Source organism: Ursus maritimus, unplaced genomic scaffold (genome assembly GCF_017311325.1).
Source record: "Ursus maritimus isolate PB19 unplaced genomic scaffold, ASM1731132v1 scaffold_13, whole genome shotgun sequence".
Classification (NCBI taxonomy): domain Eukaryota; kingdom Metazoa; phylum Chordata; class Mammalia; order Carnivora; family Ursidae; genus Ursus; species Ursus maritimus.
Genome location: NW_024423675.1, coordinates 9661544 through 9676984, shown reverse-complemented (window position 1 = coordinate 9676984; position 15441 = coordinate 9661544). Strand labels below are relative to the sequence as shown.

Sequence of the window (15441 nt, the reverse complement as noted above, 5' to 3'; positions counted from 1 at the left end):
CTTTACTTGCCTATCTCACTGAATCCTCCAACATCCCAAAAGGTAGACTGTATGTTGGGTACCATGTCTATATTTACAGATGAGGAGTGGGGGCAAAACAGTTAAGTAGCTTGCCCAAGGTCACATAACTCTGGGACATGAACTTATACCATGGAGAGAGAGAAGTAAATCAACACGATTTGGTGCGATCAGCACCCCGGAAGACTATTCATAACAAATGAAGAGGAGAGAAATTTGACTCCAACTAGGAGGATTGACCAGGCAACTCTGGAAGAGAAGAAAACTCATGAGCAAAGTTCTTGAAGAGGAATTCATAAGGTAACAAAATGAAGGAAGAATAACCCATGGAGAAAGAGGCTTCATACAAAGAGTTTAAGGTGCAGAGAAATGCATGAAGTTCATAATGACTGTGGCATCGCACATAGGCAGTAAATTGTTTAAAACAAAAAAAGCATGAAGAGATAGGAAATTTCATAATAAAGATGGGACCTGTGTGTCAAATTAGGAAGAATGAACCTCATTCTGAGGCTGTGATGAACCACTGACTAATAAATGATTTTACGCACGACTGTGACATAATCAGGTTATTATTATTTTTTTTTTTTTTTACAAATCAACCAGAATTTTTTAAAGTTATTTTTACAAATCAATCAAACAGAATTTTGAAGGAAGTACCAGAGTGCGGCAAGAGTAAAGCAGGTTCACTGGGAAGCAGGAAGTTTCTTCAGTCTAGGAAATAATCAAAGTTCAAATTAAGATAGTGGTAACAGAAATAGAGAGAATGAGAGGGAACAAAATTAAGGGGGTTCGTATAAAAACCTGTACACAAACGTTCATAGCAGCTTTTTTCATAATTGCCTAAACTTGGAAGCAACCAGGAAGTCTTTCAGTTGGTGAAGGAGTAAATAAACTGAGGTACACCCAGGTAATGGAATATTATTCAGTGATAAAAAGAATGAGTTATCAGGGCACCTGGGTGGCTCAGTCCATTAAGGATCAGACTCTTGGTTCTGCTGAGGTCATGACCTCAGGGTCCTGAGATCAAGCCCCACGATGGGCTCCATGCTCATTGCGGGGTCTGCTTGCGATTCTTTCCCCCTCCCAATTCCGCCCCCTCTGCTCCTCCCCCCACTCCCGTTCTCTCTCTCTCTAAAATAAATAAACAAACAAACAAAATCTTGGGGTAAGAAAAGAAAGATATGAGCTATCAAGTCACAAAGAGACACAGAGGACATTTAAATGCATATTAGTATGTGAAAGAAGCCAATCTGAAAAGGCTACGTTCTGTATGATTCCAACTATACAACATTCTGGAAAAGGCAAAACTATATAGACAGTAAAAAGATCAGTGGTTGCCAGGGTTTGAGGGGGGGAAGGGAGGGATGCATAAGCAGAGCACAGAAAAATTTTAGGGCAGAAAGACTACTCTGTATGATACTATAATGGCAGATACATTTCATCATACATGTGTCCAAGGCCATAGAATGGACAACACCAAGAGTGAACCATGAATGTAAATGGTGAACTCTGGGTGATAATGTAGGATAATATCAATGCAGGTTCATTAATGATAGCAAATGTACCACTTTGGTGGGGGATGCTGACAATGAGGGCGGTTATGCATATGTGGGGGCAGAGGTATTAACCGGAAATGTATCTTCCTCTCAATTTTGTTGCAAGCCTAAAACTCCTCTAAAAAATTAAAGAAGTGGAGTTGAAAGGCCTTGGTGACAGTGTATGTGGGGCACAAGGAGATGACTGATTTGAGGATGACTCCTGGGTTTCTGGCTTGGGTTCACACTCAGAAAGCTCATGTGCCCTGGGACAGCCAAAAGGAAATGCTGATTAGGCAGTCAGCGTAGAGATGATAAAACACGCTGTTCTTGGGTACAGCAAGAATAGAACACATTAGGGAGACAAGAAAGAAAAAGAACAAGGTTGGAAACCTATTGTGTAACCAGGAGACAGGGATCCAGCTTGGGTTTTAGGAAAATAAATAATTGTTTTGTGGGCATAAAAGTAACTTAGATTGTACAGCAAGGTACTGATTATCATTAGACAACAGGCAGGGGGCACAGCTGAGCTGTTGCAGGAATGTTCCAGAAAGATAATCCAGACCTGACTGATGTCAGTGATAATGAAGATTTCAAAAACAAGGCATATTGAACAGCTGTTTAAGAAGCTAATCCAATAAAATTTAGTAGGATTCATGGAGCTGTGTAAGATTATACCAAGGCTTCCGGTTTGGGTGACTGTAAGGATGATAAGTCCCTAACAAAGACGGGGAGGAGAAGCAGGTGTGTGAAAATGGGTACAGATGAATATGAAGCGCATGTGGGAGGCCGAGTGCAGATGTTGGCTGAGCACAGAGGTCTGGCGCGCGGGAGACGAGGCTGCGAAGAAGCCGTCCACATGTGGATGAAAGAGAGCCACGGTAAGCAAAGCGTACCAGCGTGGAGCCACTGTGCGCGGGGCGGGGCGGCGGCAGGGGGAGTCAAGGAGCTGCTCAAAGAAGAGCTTATGTAGGGTCTGAATGAAAAGAAGAATTAGGAGAGAGTCTTGAGAAAAGAAAACTGTAGCAGAGAGTGGAGCTCCCAGTGTGGAAATGCTGGAGAGCGGTCACATTAAGACACCACAAGGGGCCCACTGTGTTTGATAATTAGGCGGCTTTGGGACCTTTGTTGGACAGCTGTTGAGGAGTAATGAGGCAGAGGATGAGTTCAATAGGATTGAAGAGTGAATGGAAGATAAGGAAGTGCAGGCACTGATCACAGTTTGGTAGTGAATGGAAGAGGGTTGCGATACTGACAGAGGAAGAAAAGTTTCTCTCATCTTATTGATCCTATTTTAAAACCGAAAGGAAGGAGCCAGTGGAGAAGGGGACATTGAAACCACAGGAAACACAGAAGGCTCCTGATAGAGTAAGGAGCAGAAAGGCTGTTTTAGCCTTACAGAAAAGGGCAAGACACTTAACTACGGGTAGAAAGACCTGCAAGTGGGTGGTGGGTGGGAGGATGAATATCTCAAACGAAGCCCAGATTTTCTTGTAATGCCCCTAATTTCCAAGCATTAAAAATCGAATTAAATGAGATTGATATTTGTGTGCTTTGTGTCTGGATTCTGAACTCTGGCATTAATAAAACGTTGGAAACATTTTACTTTTGAGAAAAATATGCTGAGAATTATTTTATTTTATTTATTTATTTTTTAAAGATTTTATTTATTTATTTGAGCGAGAGAGAGCATGAGCAGGGGCAGAGGCAGAAGCAGGTTCCCCGCTGAGCAGGGAGCCTGATGCAGGGCTCGATCCCAGCATGCTGGCGCAGCTTAGCAATAGTTAACTTAGAATAAAAATTACTAGCATTAGAAAAATCCTTCAAGACAATCTTTTTTTCTCATTAAAAACTTACAAACAAGGATGATAGAGTCAACCTCAGATTATCCACAAAATAAATTAAATGCCAAAATGACTTCCCTGGCCAGCCAGCATGCCTCTGGGCTGTCACTACTGACATCCTTTGGTATGGACTTAGGGAATAAAAGTCAACCTAATAGCACATGAAAAAATTAACTGGGATCCTAAAATGGCTACTAAAAGACCTTATGATAGATATTAAAGCCAAATATTAATGATATTTGGCAAATATGATATTCTGTGCCAGATAGCAAACACTCTTGATTAGAACAAATAATCAGTAGTTAGCTACGATTAACTAGGACTGATACATTTCCACCCTTTCTGATCATTTTCACCGATTAAAAAAAATATCCAGAAGATTAAACCATTTGTAATGTATTTTCCGAACTTTGTACTCAAACTTTCTCCAAATACAAGAGTATCAGCTCCAGTGAACTACGGAGCAGCATGTGGTTGGTGTATTTGATTAGCGGCATATTAAATATATATGTTGATACAATCATCTGTCTTATCTAATGTGGAAAAAAATAGTTCAGTGTTGGAGAAAAATGAGCATGAGTTCTAACTTCTTCTCAACCTTGAAGATAAATTATTCTATTCAGAACACCCACTATATATTATGTATTTAGGAGATACTGTTAATTTAATAATTAAAATTATAGTAATACATTGTTTGGAAGAGATAACCTTCTATAAGTCATTGTAGTATTACTTAGTTAAAAAATGACAACCCTATTATAATACTGTAAAATATGCAAGATCCTCAGTGCCAAATGCAATCCCCACAGAAAGTATTTTCAGCTTACAAAAATGTATTCAATGAGTAAAACTAATGAAAGACTGACTTATTAATATATTTTCCTCTCATAATATACAGTTTCACTATTGAACAAGCAGGAAAAAATTACTGAATGGATGCACATTCATTCGTCAGTACACACTGCGGTGAACTGAACGGTGTCCCTCCAAAATTCCCGTGTTGAAGCCCTAAGTCTCCACGTGATGGTGCGTGGAGATGCGGCCTTTGGGAAGTAATTAGGAGGTAGTTTAGAAGAGTGAATGAGGGTGGGGCTCACGTGACAGGATGTGCGTCCTTACGTGAAGAGACACCAGAGAGCCTGCTGCCTCTGTACCATGCAAGGACACAGCAAGCAGGCCATCGGCAAGCCAGGAAGAGGGCTCTCACCAGAACCCAACCATGCTGGCACCCCAACCTGGGACTTGCAGCGTCCAGAACAGTGAGAAATAAACGTCCGTTGTTTAAATCACCCAGCCTGAGGCCTATCAGTATGGCCACCCAAGATGACAAATAGACATACTGGGCTCACATGATGAGACGGGAAGGAAGACATGGACAGGAGGTAGGCCTGGTTGCCGCCTTCGAGAAGCCCGCCATAAACTGAGGTCAGTAAGACATTCTCCAACCATGTTAACCCGTGAGGAAACTGATGCAAAAGCAGCAGCTGGATACTTGCGGCTTCTATGAAGCTATTTCAAGGATCCAGTGTTTCTCAAAATTGGAAACAGAAGATATATATTCTTGGTAAAAGAACAGTAAAATCTCCATTCATGAAAAAAAAGGAACAAAATATCCAGGATTCTTCCTAATACCCTCATGAGAGAATAACATTCTTGAAACCTTTGTACCTTCACTGAAGAGAGAAAAATGACTAATTCTCACGGTAGCCCATTTAGTGTAAAACTAAACGAAGACAACGGATGACTAATAAGCATCAGTCACAGAGCAGGGAGATTTAGGGCGGGAAGCCGCGGGCTCCCTCCCGCTCCTGCGCGCTCCTGGCTTCGGAATGATTAATAGTGAGAATTTTGGCTTTGCTTTACCAGATGAGCCAAATGCGCGCACTGTAAGCAGAACAACGCCTTCAATCGGGTGAAATGATCTTTTACACTTACAAAAGCAGGAAATAAAACAAATGAAAAAATAAAAATAAAACAAATGCCCCTCTGTTTTCCTGGCGGTGATAAAATGCTCTAGCTAGAGCGCTTATGTCCCTTCCCTCTCCCATCACAGCAGCACGTCTCCTCTTTCAGGTCACGTCTTTCACATAAAAGTGCTAAACTAATGCCGCTTAATGACAAATTAATGTCCATGAATAAAAAATACACCTCTAATAGCATAGAGTAATTTGCCATTACAATATCATCATTGGACATGCCCCTGGTTTAATACGATGTATTTAATTCATAACCTAATGAGTGATATATAAAAAGAGGGAGATGAACCCTGCAATTACATTTATGTGAGTCTGTCACCTTATTTGTAAAACCTTAGAGTCATTTACATTCAAATTAGAACAAATGAGTGATTTCACAAAGTGCAGTGATAAATGACCACAGCAGCCCAAGACAAAACTGTATTTCCTGTGAACACATTAACAGTTTCCTATTATTTGTTAAAAATTACAGTGCATATTGCCCAGTGTGGTGTGAATAATGACTTTTTTACTGATTAGGTCAGAAGACTAATATGTAGCAAAATAAATAATTTTTCTTTTCATTTTTTCTGATTTTTTGCTTTAAATTAACTACGGAATTCTGGTGGATTCATACTGCCACCTGCTGCCTAGGAAGAGATACTAAGAGTATTCTTTCAAAAGGAGCTCATTCACCACTTGGGTGGCCTTATTTAGAAATGACCGTTCTTTCTTGTCAATATATTTAAATTGCGTATCATACTAAAGACTGATACTTGGCAAACAAACAAACAAAAAACACTTGCTAATTAAACAACAGGATATACTATTTGCTATTCGGGAGAAGTGGTATGGAATGTAAAAAGTTGGTTTTTTTTTTTTCTTTTGAAAGCTAACTACAAAAAAAGACACATTCAGCGAAGCACGTATCTCCTAATGCATCACTTTCAGGGGATACAACACAAAGTCCAGGGGCCAGCTCCCCTCATCTTATGACAGGTGCATCAGCTGAGGAGAGGGTGGGGGAGCGGTGTGTGTGACATGGTTTCCCTACTCCTGTTCCTTGGTACAATCTGAAGGGGACTGACAGGCTCTGCCGGCCCCCTAGCCTTCTCCCCTAACGGCAAGTCCCAGAATGAAAGGTCACCTGAGAGGCCAGAGCACAGTGGGCTGGGAAAGGCATTAAGGCTGCAGAGGAGGCTGGAACAAGCCTGGCCTCAAAGATGACGCTAAGGATGATCGAGAATGGTCATCAGGGGAGCTCATCGGTATTCCCACTGGATCAACACCCTAGCTCTGAATTTAAGCTTCTCCATCTTAGCAGAGGAAAAGGAGAATCACTGTCCAAAATGCTTGGTATGGAGACGCCCTCGACAAAAGCTATTTCCCCACCCTGCGAAAGATAACGAAGGCTCTGGAGACTATGGTTTGGCCTGGAGAAAGGCTAGAAACAAGCGGACCCCTCAGGAGGATATGAGGAACTCACTATAATCTACAGCCAGTAATGATGAGAGCCCCCCCAAAAGGGTAAGAGCATTCACGATGAAGAAAAGGATCAGGTCTGAGAGGTATTTGGGAGGTAGAATCGACTCCGCTTCACAACTGAGTGGATATGACGGGGAGGAAGGAGTCTAAGCCAGTGTCCAAGTTTCTAGAACACTAGTAGATTAATGGTACCATCAACAGAGAAAAGGACGGGTTTTCTCATGTTCAGTTTGAACTCCGTGTGTGATGCTTAGGTGGAGATGTTCAGCAGCTCATTTTAAAAGTCTAGGAAAAATCAGAGTTTGTGAGAACAAACTGGATTCAAAAAGTCTGGAATGCTGACCAGAGGGACGCTCGGCTCCACTGCAACCACAGCCCATCACTCCGGACGAGGGTCTGCAGAGCTTCCTTTATAAGACTTCAAACAGCGAATGGCATGTATAGAAACACGTACACTCTGAAAAGCAGGGTAACTCGTGCCTTTTACTGGGCCCATTTTGAAGACAATAACTGCTCTTCAATGAATCTAATAAATTACATCTTTCTGATGAATTTTTTTTTTTAAAGCACAATGTACAAGGAAGGAGAGCAGGAGGAGGAGAAGGGAAAGAAGCGCTCACATTTTATTTGGACCTGGATCTCCGAGAGCAGATGAAAGTCCGACAGGACATGTGTATTAAGAATACACTAACAGGACAGGCCACACAGGAGAGTCCTCTGGAACTGCGTGCGCGGCCAAGCAGGTAAGGACGGATGCAAACCCGAGCTGCTGTTCGTAAATCCCTTATCTTGGAATGATAGGCTTTTGCTGTAGTCACTGCCCGCCCCGAGCCCCCTGCCCCACCAACACACATCATTTGCACTGCTAGGCTCCCCGTTTATTCTACAAATGTGTGCTGAGAACCTGTGTGTTCACAAGGGCCTGCCGCCCGGAGGGCCTGGGGACTAAACATGAATGAGGTGAAGGCTCCCCAGCGTAGGAGGCTAACTCGATGGCTGTCCTCACTGACAGAGGGGCACGGCTCCTGAGGTTTGAGGCCCCTGCTCTCAGCAGCCTCCCCGAGGAAAAGCAAGAAAAAGGAGAGCATGCAGTGGCCTCGAGGTGTCCCTTGCCTTTGCTGGGGGGGCAGCAGCACGTACACCTGTGCAGAGAGGAGTTTCAGGCCAAGGTAACGGCTAATGACCCAGGGACTCAGGAAGTGTCAGCCCAAGGGTTCTCCTCAGACAGGAATGAGCACCAGAAGGCAGTATCAGGTATCAGAGCAGAGGTCTACCTCTCACAAGTCTGGAAGCAAACCAAAGAAAGAGTGGTAATTTGAGAATAACAAACAAGACCAGACATCTTAGTAGGGAAGAACGGCTTCACAAACTCCTAGTTGGACAAAGTACTGAAAAAGCATGGAAAATATGCTAACCTTGATGGATAGGACACAACATTTTTTTAAATTTTTTTTTACTTTTTTATTTTATTTTTTTTAAGATTTTATTTATTTATTTTTGAGAGAGAGAGAGTGAGAGAGAGAGAGAGCACATGAGCAGGGGCAGAGGGGGAGAGAGAACAGACTCTCCACTGAGCTTGATCCCAGGACCCTGAGATCATGACCTGAGCTGAAGGCGGATGCTTAACCGACTGAGCCACCAGGTGCCCCTACTTCTTTTATTTAAGAGAGAGAGAGAGCCAGCAAGGGGAGGAGCAGAGGGAGAGAGACAAGCAGACTGAGCTGAGTGAGGAGCCCGATGCACGGCTTGATCCCACAACCCTGAGATCATGACCTGAGCTGAAATCAAGAGTCAGACACCTAATCCACTGAGCCACCCAGGTGCCCCAATAGGGCACTTTTTTTTTTTTTTAAGATTTTATTTATGTATTTGAGAGAGAGAGAGAGAGAGAGAGCATGAAAGGCGGGAAGGTCAGACGGAGAAACAGACTCCTGCTGAGCAGGGAGCCCGATGTGGGACTTGATCCTGGGACTCCAGGATCATGACCTGAGCGGAAGGCAGTCACTTAACAACTGAGCCACCCAGGCACCCCCCGCAGGGCACTTCTAAGTATATTCTAAGCACTAAAGATTTTTCATTTTAACGAAAAACATTTTTATATACCCAATAAAATGGTCCCATATGAAATTAAGAATCAGTTGAGTGACAATACCAAAACACTGTAAACAGGTGTAGTTATAGGACCATATCAAAATCTAAAAGCATAGCAACCCAGTTTGGTAATTTTACAATCCTAAAAAAGAGAGGAAGTGTATGTATTTTCAAAAGACTGACAAAATGAAGATTTCTAAATACACATGGTTTTGGTTCTCTTATAGTCAAAGTTTTCTTCCACAATTTGGACATCTTGCAACATCATGGATAAAAAGGAAAAATAAAGTTCCATGAGAGAACAAAATGAAAACACTGGCGAAAAGAAAGTGAAAATTTCAACCACTGATCAAGTAGGTGAATAATAAGCAAACTGTCCACAAAATATATCTGTATGCAGGCTACATTTTTTCTTCAACAAAATAATGAACTGCAAAAATTAAGTTTCAAAGTGCTCAAGTCACTTGGTATCTCAACAAATTCATCTGATGGGATAGGGGAAAGTACCCATGAACTTCGGATGTTCTTCTGGAATTCTTTTTTATAGAAATTATAGGTGTAGGTAAAGACACACACACACACGCGCACACATGCACACACACACACACATACACACACACACTCCTGTATATATATACACACCATTTTAACATGCATGATGATAATGAGCTCTGTAACCGAACTTTGAGAAACACACATCACTGAATATTACCTGCCATGGACAAAGTGAATCAGGTGATGAGGCTGAAGGCTCAAGTTGCAATATTTGAAGTAAAAATGTCAAGTAAAAGTAATTTCAATTTCACAAGTCAAACACACACTTCTGAAGTCTTCTAACCTTTCTTTGTTATTCCCATTTGCTACTTGCAGAAAAAGGGATTAAAAACAGCTCTCCCATACCACCCAACAATACTGAGGGGAAAAGAAAGGAAAGTCAGATGATAATAGTTAAACATATACTGACAGATTAAACGCGCTGAGATAATGATACAACTTTCATATACTGTGTTTGAAGTGGTCCTCAGGTGAACGTGGCTGACACTGCTCACACTGTCTCTCAGGGAAGCACGGGCTCCTATTTCCCAAGGTTGCCGGGAAGACGAAGTAAGATGATATACGAGAAAGAGCTTGAGAAGCCACCTACTGAGTGACAGGTGTCAATAACAATGGCTGTATTTAGGATTAGAGAAAGTGACTAGGAAGAAAACAAAATAATGGGCAGGAAAACAAACAGGATTTTTTATACTTACTAATAGGTCATATGCGCAAGGATAGTAAAATTAAATTGTGTGGATTTGTCATTGTTAAAAATGTATTTTCACTGTTGTTATAATAATGTAATAAATGCAAGTAAAAGTCATGCTAATGGAGGTAATAAGAGGCTCCAACACAGGGAACCGGGACTTAACTCTGTAAAATAAAAGCCTCACAGCCATACTGTCTGCCTAAGACGTCCCGTGTCTTCCTAATGAACCAAAAAGTTTTTATCCAAGATAAAAAAAATGGTCCTCGGAATGAGAAAGGCCTATCACTCACCATCTCTACCACCTCAGGCAAGCTGGGTACATTTTAAATCTCTTATTTTTCACCTATAAAAATGTGCAAAGATTTTAGGAGGACTAAATGTGACACATCGGTGCTCAGAGGATAGGCATTTTCTCTTCCTCCCCGTCTCAGAGCCCTTCCTGATCTTCCCAGCAAACCAGGGGAAGAATGCACGGATCACTTATCGCTTTTCCAGCACTGACTGCCTGGAAAGTTCATGTGGTACTTAATTATATGTGACTTTATGATATAGTAGCGACTGCTGCTGAAATCTTAAGTGACTATTCAACTCTGTGCGCATGTGGGGTGATTCCTGCACCCAGACAACATAGCTTCAAATGAAGACCCTTCCCAGTGTCATCTCCCGGGGCCCCAGCAATTCACCTGGAGCATGGTCGTGGAGTTACTCTGCTGCCCAAGGGCAGTGAGGTCCTGGGGTGGGCGGGGAGGATGGGGGTTATGAGATAGGACAGGAGAGCTGCCAGCTGCCCTCCTGGGAGGCTCTCGGCTCATGCCCCGGAGAAATTATACCTCCACAAGCCACATCTCCCCTACTTCCATTTTACCTATCTAGGCACAGGTCGGGGAGCAGGGAGTAAGGCCGACGACTGCAGGGGCAAGGGATGGGAAGGGCACAATAGCAGGATGAGCTCACATACCTGGATGAGATAGTGGGAACATAAATTGAGAAGCTCCAACAGCTGTAGGTGACTGCCAGCTGCTAGCACATCCTGGATCACGCCTGGCTCCAACAAAATCTGTTTTGTTTTTTAATAAAAAGAAAACTATCAGTGACTTAAAAATTAATGCTTAATATGCAAATCCACTATATTTAAATTGCTGCTTAACATAGGAGATCTGAATTAATACTGTACTTTATTATGGGAGTCAGTTCTTTTTTTCCTCTTCTGATAGAGCTGTGGCCCTCACTCAAATAGCTGTGTTGTCACTTCCAGAACTCACTTCCTGCGTGTGAGGCTCTGCATCTAACCACTTATTTTTTGCAGGAGGACATGAACATTTGCAAAGAACAACGTAATAGCCTTAAAATTCTGTGTGTGATGGAAGTAATCTTATAAAATCCAGAAGAACCAAATTTTAGTTTTTGAAGTATATATCACAATTTTGTAGATTACAGAAACAGCATGATTAGCAGATGTTTTAGGAAAAGGGGGCTTATGTTTCCCCTTTCAATAGGAGACCAGAGGCGACTACAACTCCATTTTACTTCTAAGTCCTACAACAGTAAATTTCAACCACAAACTTTTGTTGTTTTTTTTTTTTTCTCAATCTCAGATTCTCTAATCCCTTCTATTTCAAATGGAAGATGTAGAAACAGCATTTTCAGACTACAAGGACATCCCAGAGAAGTAAAGCTTCCCAAACACACTGGTCATATCAGTTCTGCATTTTTTTCTGGTGAAGTCCAACTTTGTGCCTACTGATGCCAGCTCCTGCGCCGACAAACAGGACTGCAGAAACACACATGACCACGCTGACTGGATTCACTCTACACGCAGGCCTGCCAGGCACAGGGAGGCCTTCAGTGCTACTCCGCTGTCCCAACCCAGCCCCAAGCCCAAAGTCTAGTCTTGGGACCAGCAGCAGAAGCATCACCTGGGAATTTGTCACAATTGCAAATTCTTGGATGTCTCCCCAGACCTAAATGAATCAGAAATTTTTAGGGTGTTATAACAAGGCCCCTGGTGGTTCTGGTGCACAGGGAAGCCTGGTCTGATCAATTCACTCTACTTCTTCCTTCATACTCCTTTCTCCTCAAGCCTCCCCCTCCTCCTTTCTCGCCTTACTCTAACCCCATGATCTTCCAAAGCCTCCCACCACCAAATTCACCAAGCCACGTACCCATATTTGTATCAACATATTTGGCTTTACCCAACACTCCATTTGTGCACAAGAACTCAACCCCTTCCACCAGCAATTGTCCCCTCTCTTCCCATAGCATTATCTGTTCTCTTTCTCCCCTTGATAACTCCCATCAGCATACAAATACGGCTTTATAGCTCCTATCTTAAGAAATAAAAATCCCCTCCCTTGACTCCAGAGCTCTCTCCATGCCCCTCTTCATAGCAAAGTTCCTCAGGAAAGTTGTCCACATAAAACACCACTATTTACTCTGTTCTCTCTTGAACCCATTCCTGTTGAGTTTTGCTCCTAATGTTCCTCTAAAAATGTTCTCATCAAGGTCACCAATGACCTCCAAATCCAAAGGCCAAATCCAATAGCCATTCCTCAACATTTAATCTTACTCAAGCCAACAGCAGTTAGCAAAGTTGATCTCTTTCTGCTGGAAAATCTCTTCCCTTGCCTCTGTGATAGCACTACCTCTTATGGCTTCTATTTCACTAACCACTCCCTCTTTACCTCTTTCCCAACCGGTAAGCTTTGGGGACATCCAGAACTCAGTCCCCAGATCTCTTCTTTCCTCTTTCCACTCATTCCATGGATGATCTCATGTAATCCCATGATTTTAAAACCACCCATACTACTCATTACACTCACTTTCTTTTTTCTCTAGCCCCAACCTCACTTTTGAACTCCAGACTCTTATCCAACTGCCTATCTCCACTTGGATAGCTAATGGGCAGCTCAAATTAGACATGCCCCAAACTGATCTCTTGATCCTCTCTACCAACCACCAAACCTGCTCCTATCCCAATCCTACCATCTCAGCAAACAGCAACTGTCAGTTACTGAGGCTACAACCTCAGGCAACTCCTGACTCATCTTGTTTTCTTCATACCTCACATCTGATCATCAGCCACCCCTATTGGCTCGATCTTCAAAATAGTTCCAGAATCCAACCGCCACTCAGTACTGCCGCCATCACTAACACTCTTGTCTACGCCAGTCTTCCTACACTTACTAGAATAGCCTCCTAATTGGTCAAACTGCTTTCTCCTTCACTCCCCATAGAGTTTTTAATAATACCAATCAAATTTATCCTTTAAAGGTCACAGCCTTATGCAGACCTCTCCAGTGACTTTTTATCTCTTTGAAAAGAAATCCAGTCTTCACTATAACATAAAAGTTTCTGTGAATAGCCTGAGCACCTTACGTCTACAACTAACTGCCATTTTCTCTGCCTGGGTCACTCTTCTTCAAGATACCAGCATGGCTCCCTCATTCATGTCCTCTGCTCAGATATCCTCTTACCTGCGAGGCCTTGTCTGGCCATCCTCGGTAAAACAGTACCTCCACTCCCCATCACCTTCATGCCCTATCTCCTTAGTTCACTTTATTCTTCCTAGTACTTCCCACCTCTCGACAGCGTACATATTTATCTATGTGATTATTTTGTTCCTCCACCCCCAGGATGGAAGACCCAGGAGGGCAGGGACTTGGTCTATTCTATACCCCCAACACTTAGAATAATGCCCAACACATAGCTTTCACTCCATATTGATGAACTGATTCTAATAAATCATTGGTGAATTAATTTATCTCTAGATAGATTTTTAATTCAGAATTACTTTCCTTGATTAGTATAACATAAGAGGAAATGGATTATAAATTATATTAATTTTTAAAAGATTTTTATTTACTTGTCAGAGAGAGTGAGAGCACAAGCAGGGGGAGCGGCAGGCAGAGGGAGAAGCAGACTCCCTGCTGAGCAAGGAGCCCGATGTGGGACTCGATCTCAGGACACTGGGGTCATGACCTGAGCCGAAGGTAGATGCTTAACCAACTGAGCCACCCAGCCACCTCTATATAAATTATATTCTGAACTAACAAAGTGAAAAGGTCAAGTACATGTGGCAAAAATACCAACACTCATCTTATTCGTAAAATTCTTTATAGCTCCTTTCCCATCTAGTCAGGAGAAACCTGAATTTCTCCCACTCCTCAAGGAGAGAGGCTTTGACTGGCATTCAGGAAATTACTGCAGCTCCCATCACAGAGGCAAAGATGTAGTATATTCTTGCAGAAGAGGCATGGCCTAAGGCACAGAACAGGGAATAGATGGATTAGAAAGGCTAGTCTGAGCCTTTAAACCCTGTCAGTCGTGCTTATTTCACACAACTGGCATTCATGATAACCTCCAAGGCTCGGGAATGCTAAACACAAAGACAGATATCACAGAGAGACAAGATGAATATTCCAGAGCACGTGGAACACGTCCGGTTGGCCAACTCCAGGAAACCCCCGCAGGAGATACGCGGACCAGGATTGTTTTTGCTTTTTTTCTTGTTTTTTGTTCTGTAGTTTTTTCTTCTCTCATTATAACATAAGTTTTTCCAGAAGATGCTTTAGTGCAGGAAATCCCTAAGTGCACTGAAAGGACACAGTTTGGAAAAAAAGAGAGAGAGAGAGATTGAAACAAAACAAACAAAAAACAAACTGTACCAGGAAAGCTGGGTCTCACTTATGGAAACAGAACGATGGTGGCAAAGCCCCGCTTGCACTGGAGTCTTTCAAATTCAGCTTTGTTATCTCCGGTGACTGGTTGTTCTAATATATTCGTCCAGAGAATTTGTGTTCGGGCAGGAATACAAACAAAGGTTTGATCTCTCAGTTTCCAGTACGGTGAATGTGCCCGTCACCCGCCTGGACGAACTGGCTGGAAATAGCCTTTTGCAGAAAGAAGGGATCTCAAACAACTCTTCACAAAGGACAACTGGGGCGGCTAAGTTTAAGTGCTGCAAAGCCCATGCTGGTTACATTTAGGCCTTTCAGAATCGTGCACCCACCACCGTCTGGTCTGGCACTCACAGCGGGGACCAGCGACAGGAAGGGCTGCGTTCCCTGTGAGCAGTAAGTGGCCGAGTGGGAGCTCATGTTAGTGGCTCGACACATCCAGTCACTCATCAAACTGGAGGAGCGTAGCTCAGACTGAGCTATCACAGGGCACAATGCCAATGTCTGAATAACAAAAGGGATCAAGAAATGCAGGATGCATAACGAGCCAAGCGGTGCAGAATGCACTTTACAACAAGGCTATGAACCATG

General features: G+C 42.7%; 1 protein-coding gene across 2 annotated transcripts in view; it reads right to left on the bottom strand.

The window, feature by feature from the left end:
* KLHL32 (kelch like family member 32) overlaps nt 1-15441 on the bottom strand; it is a 254364-nt gene that overhangs the window by 121406 nt on the left and 117517 nt on the right. For both annotated transcript variants that reach the window (XM_008705018.2, XM_040627558.1), the window contains exon 5: nt 11133-11231. In XM_008705018.2, the coding sequence (XP_008703240.1) occupies nt 11133-11231 (99 nt within the window). The remainder of the gene's footprint in view (nt 1-11132; nt 11232-15441) is intronic.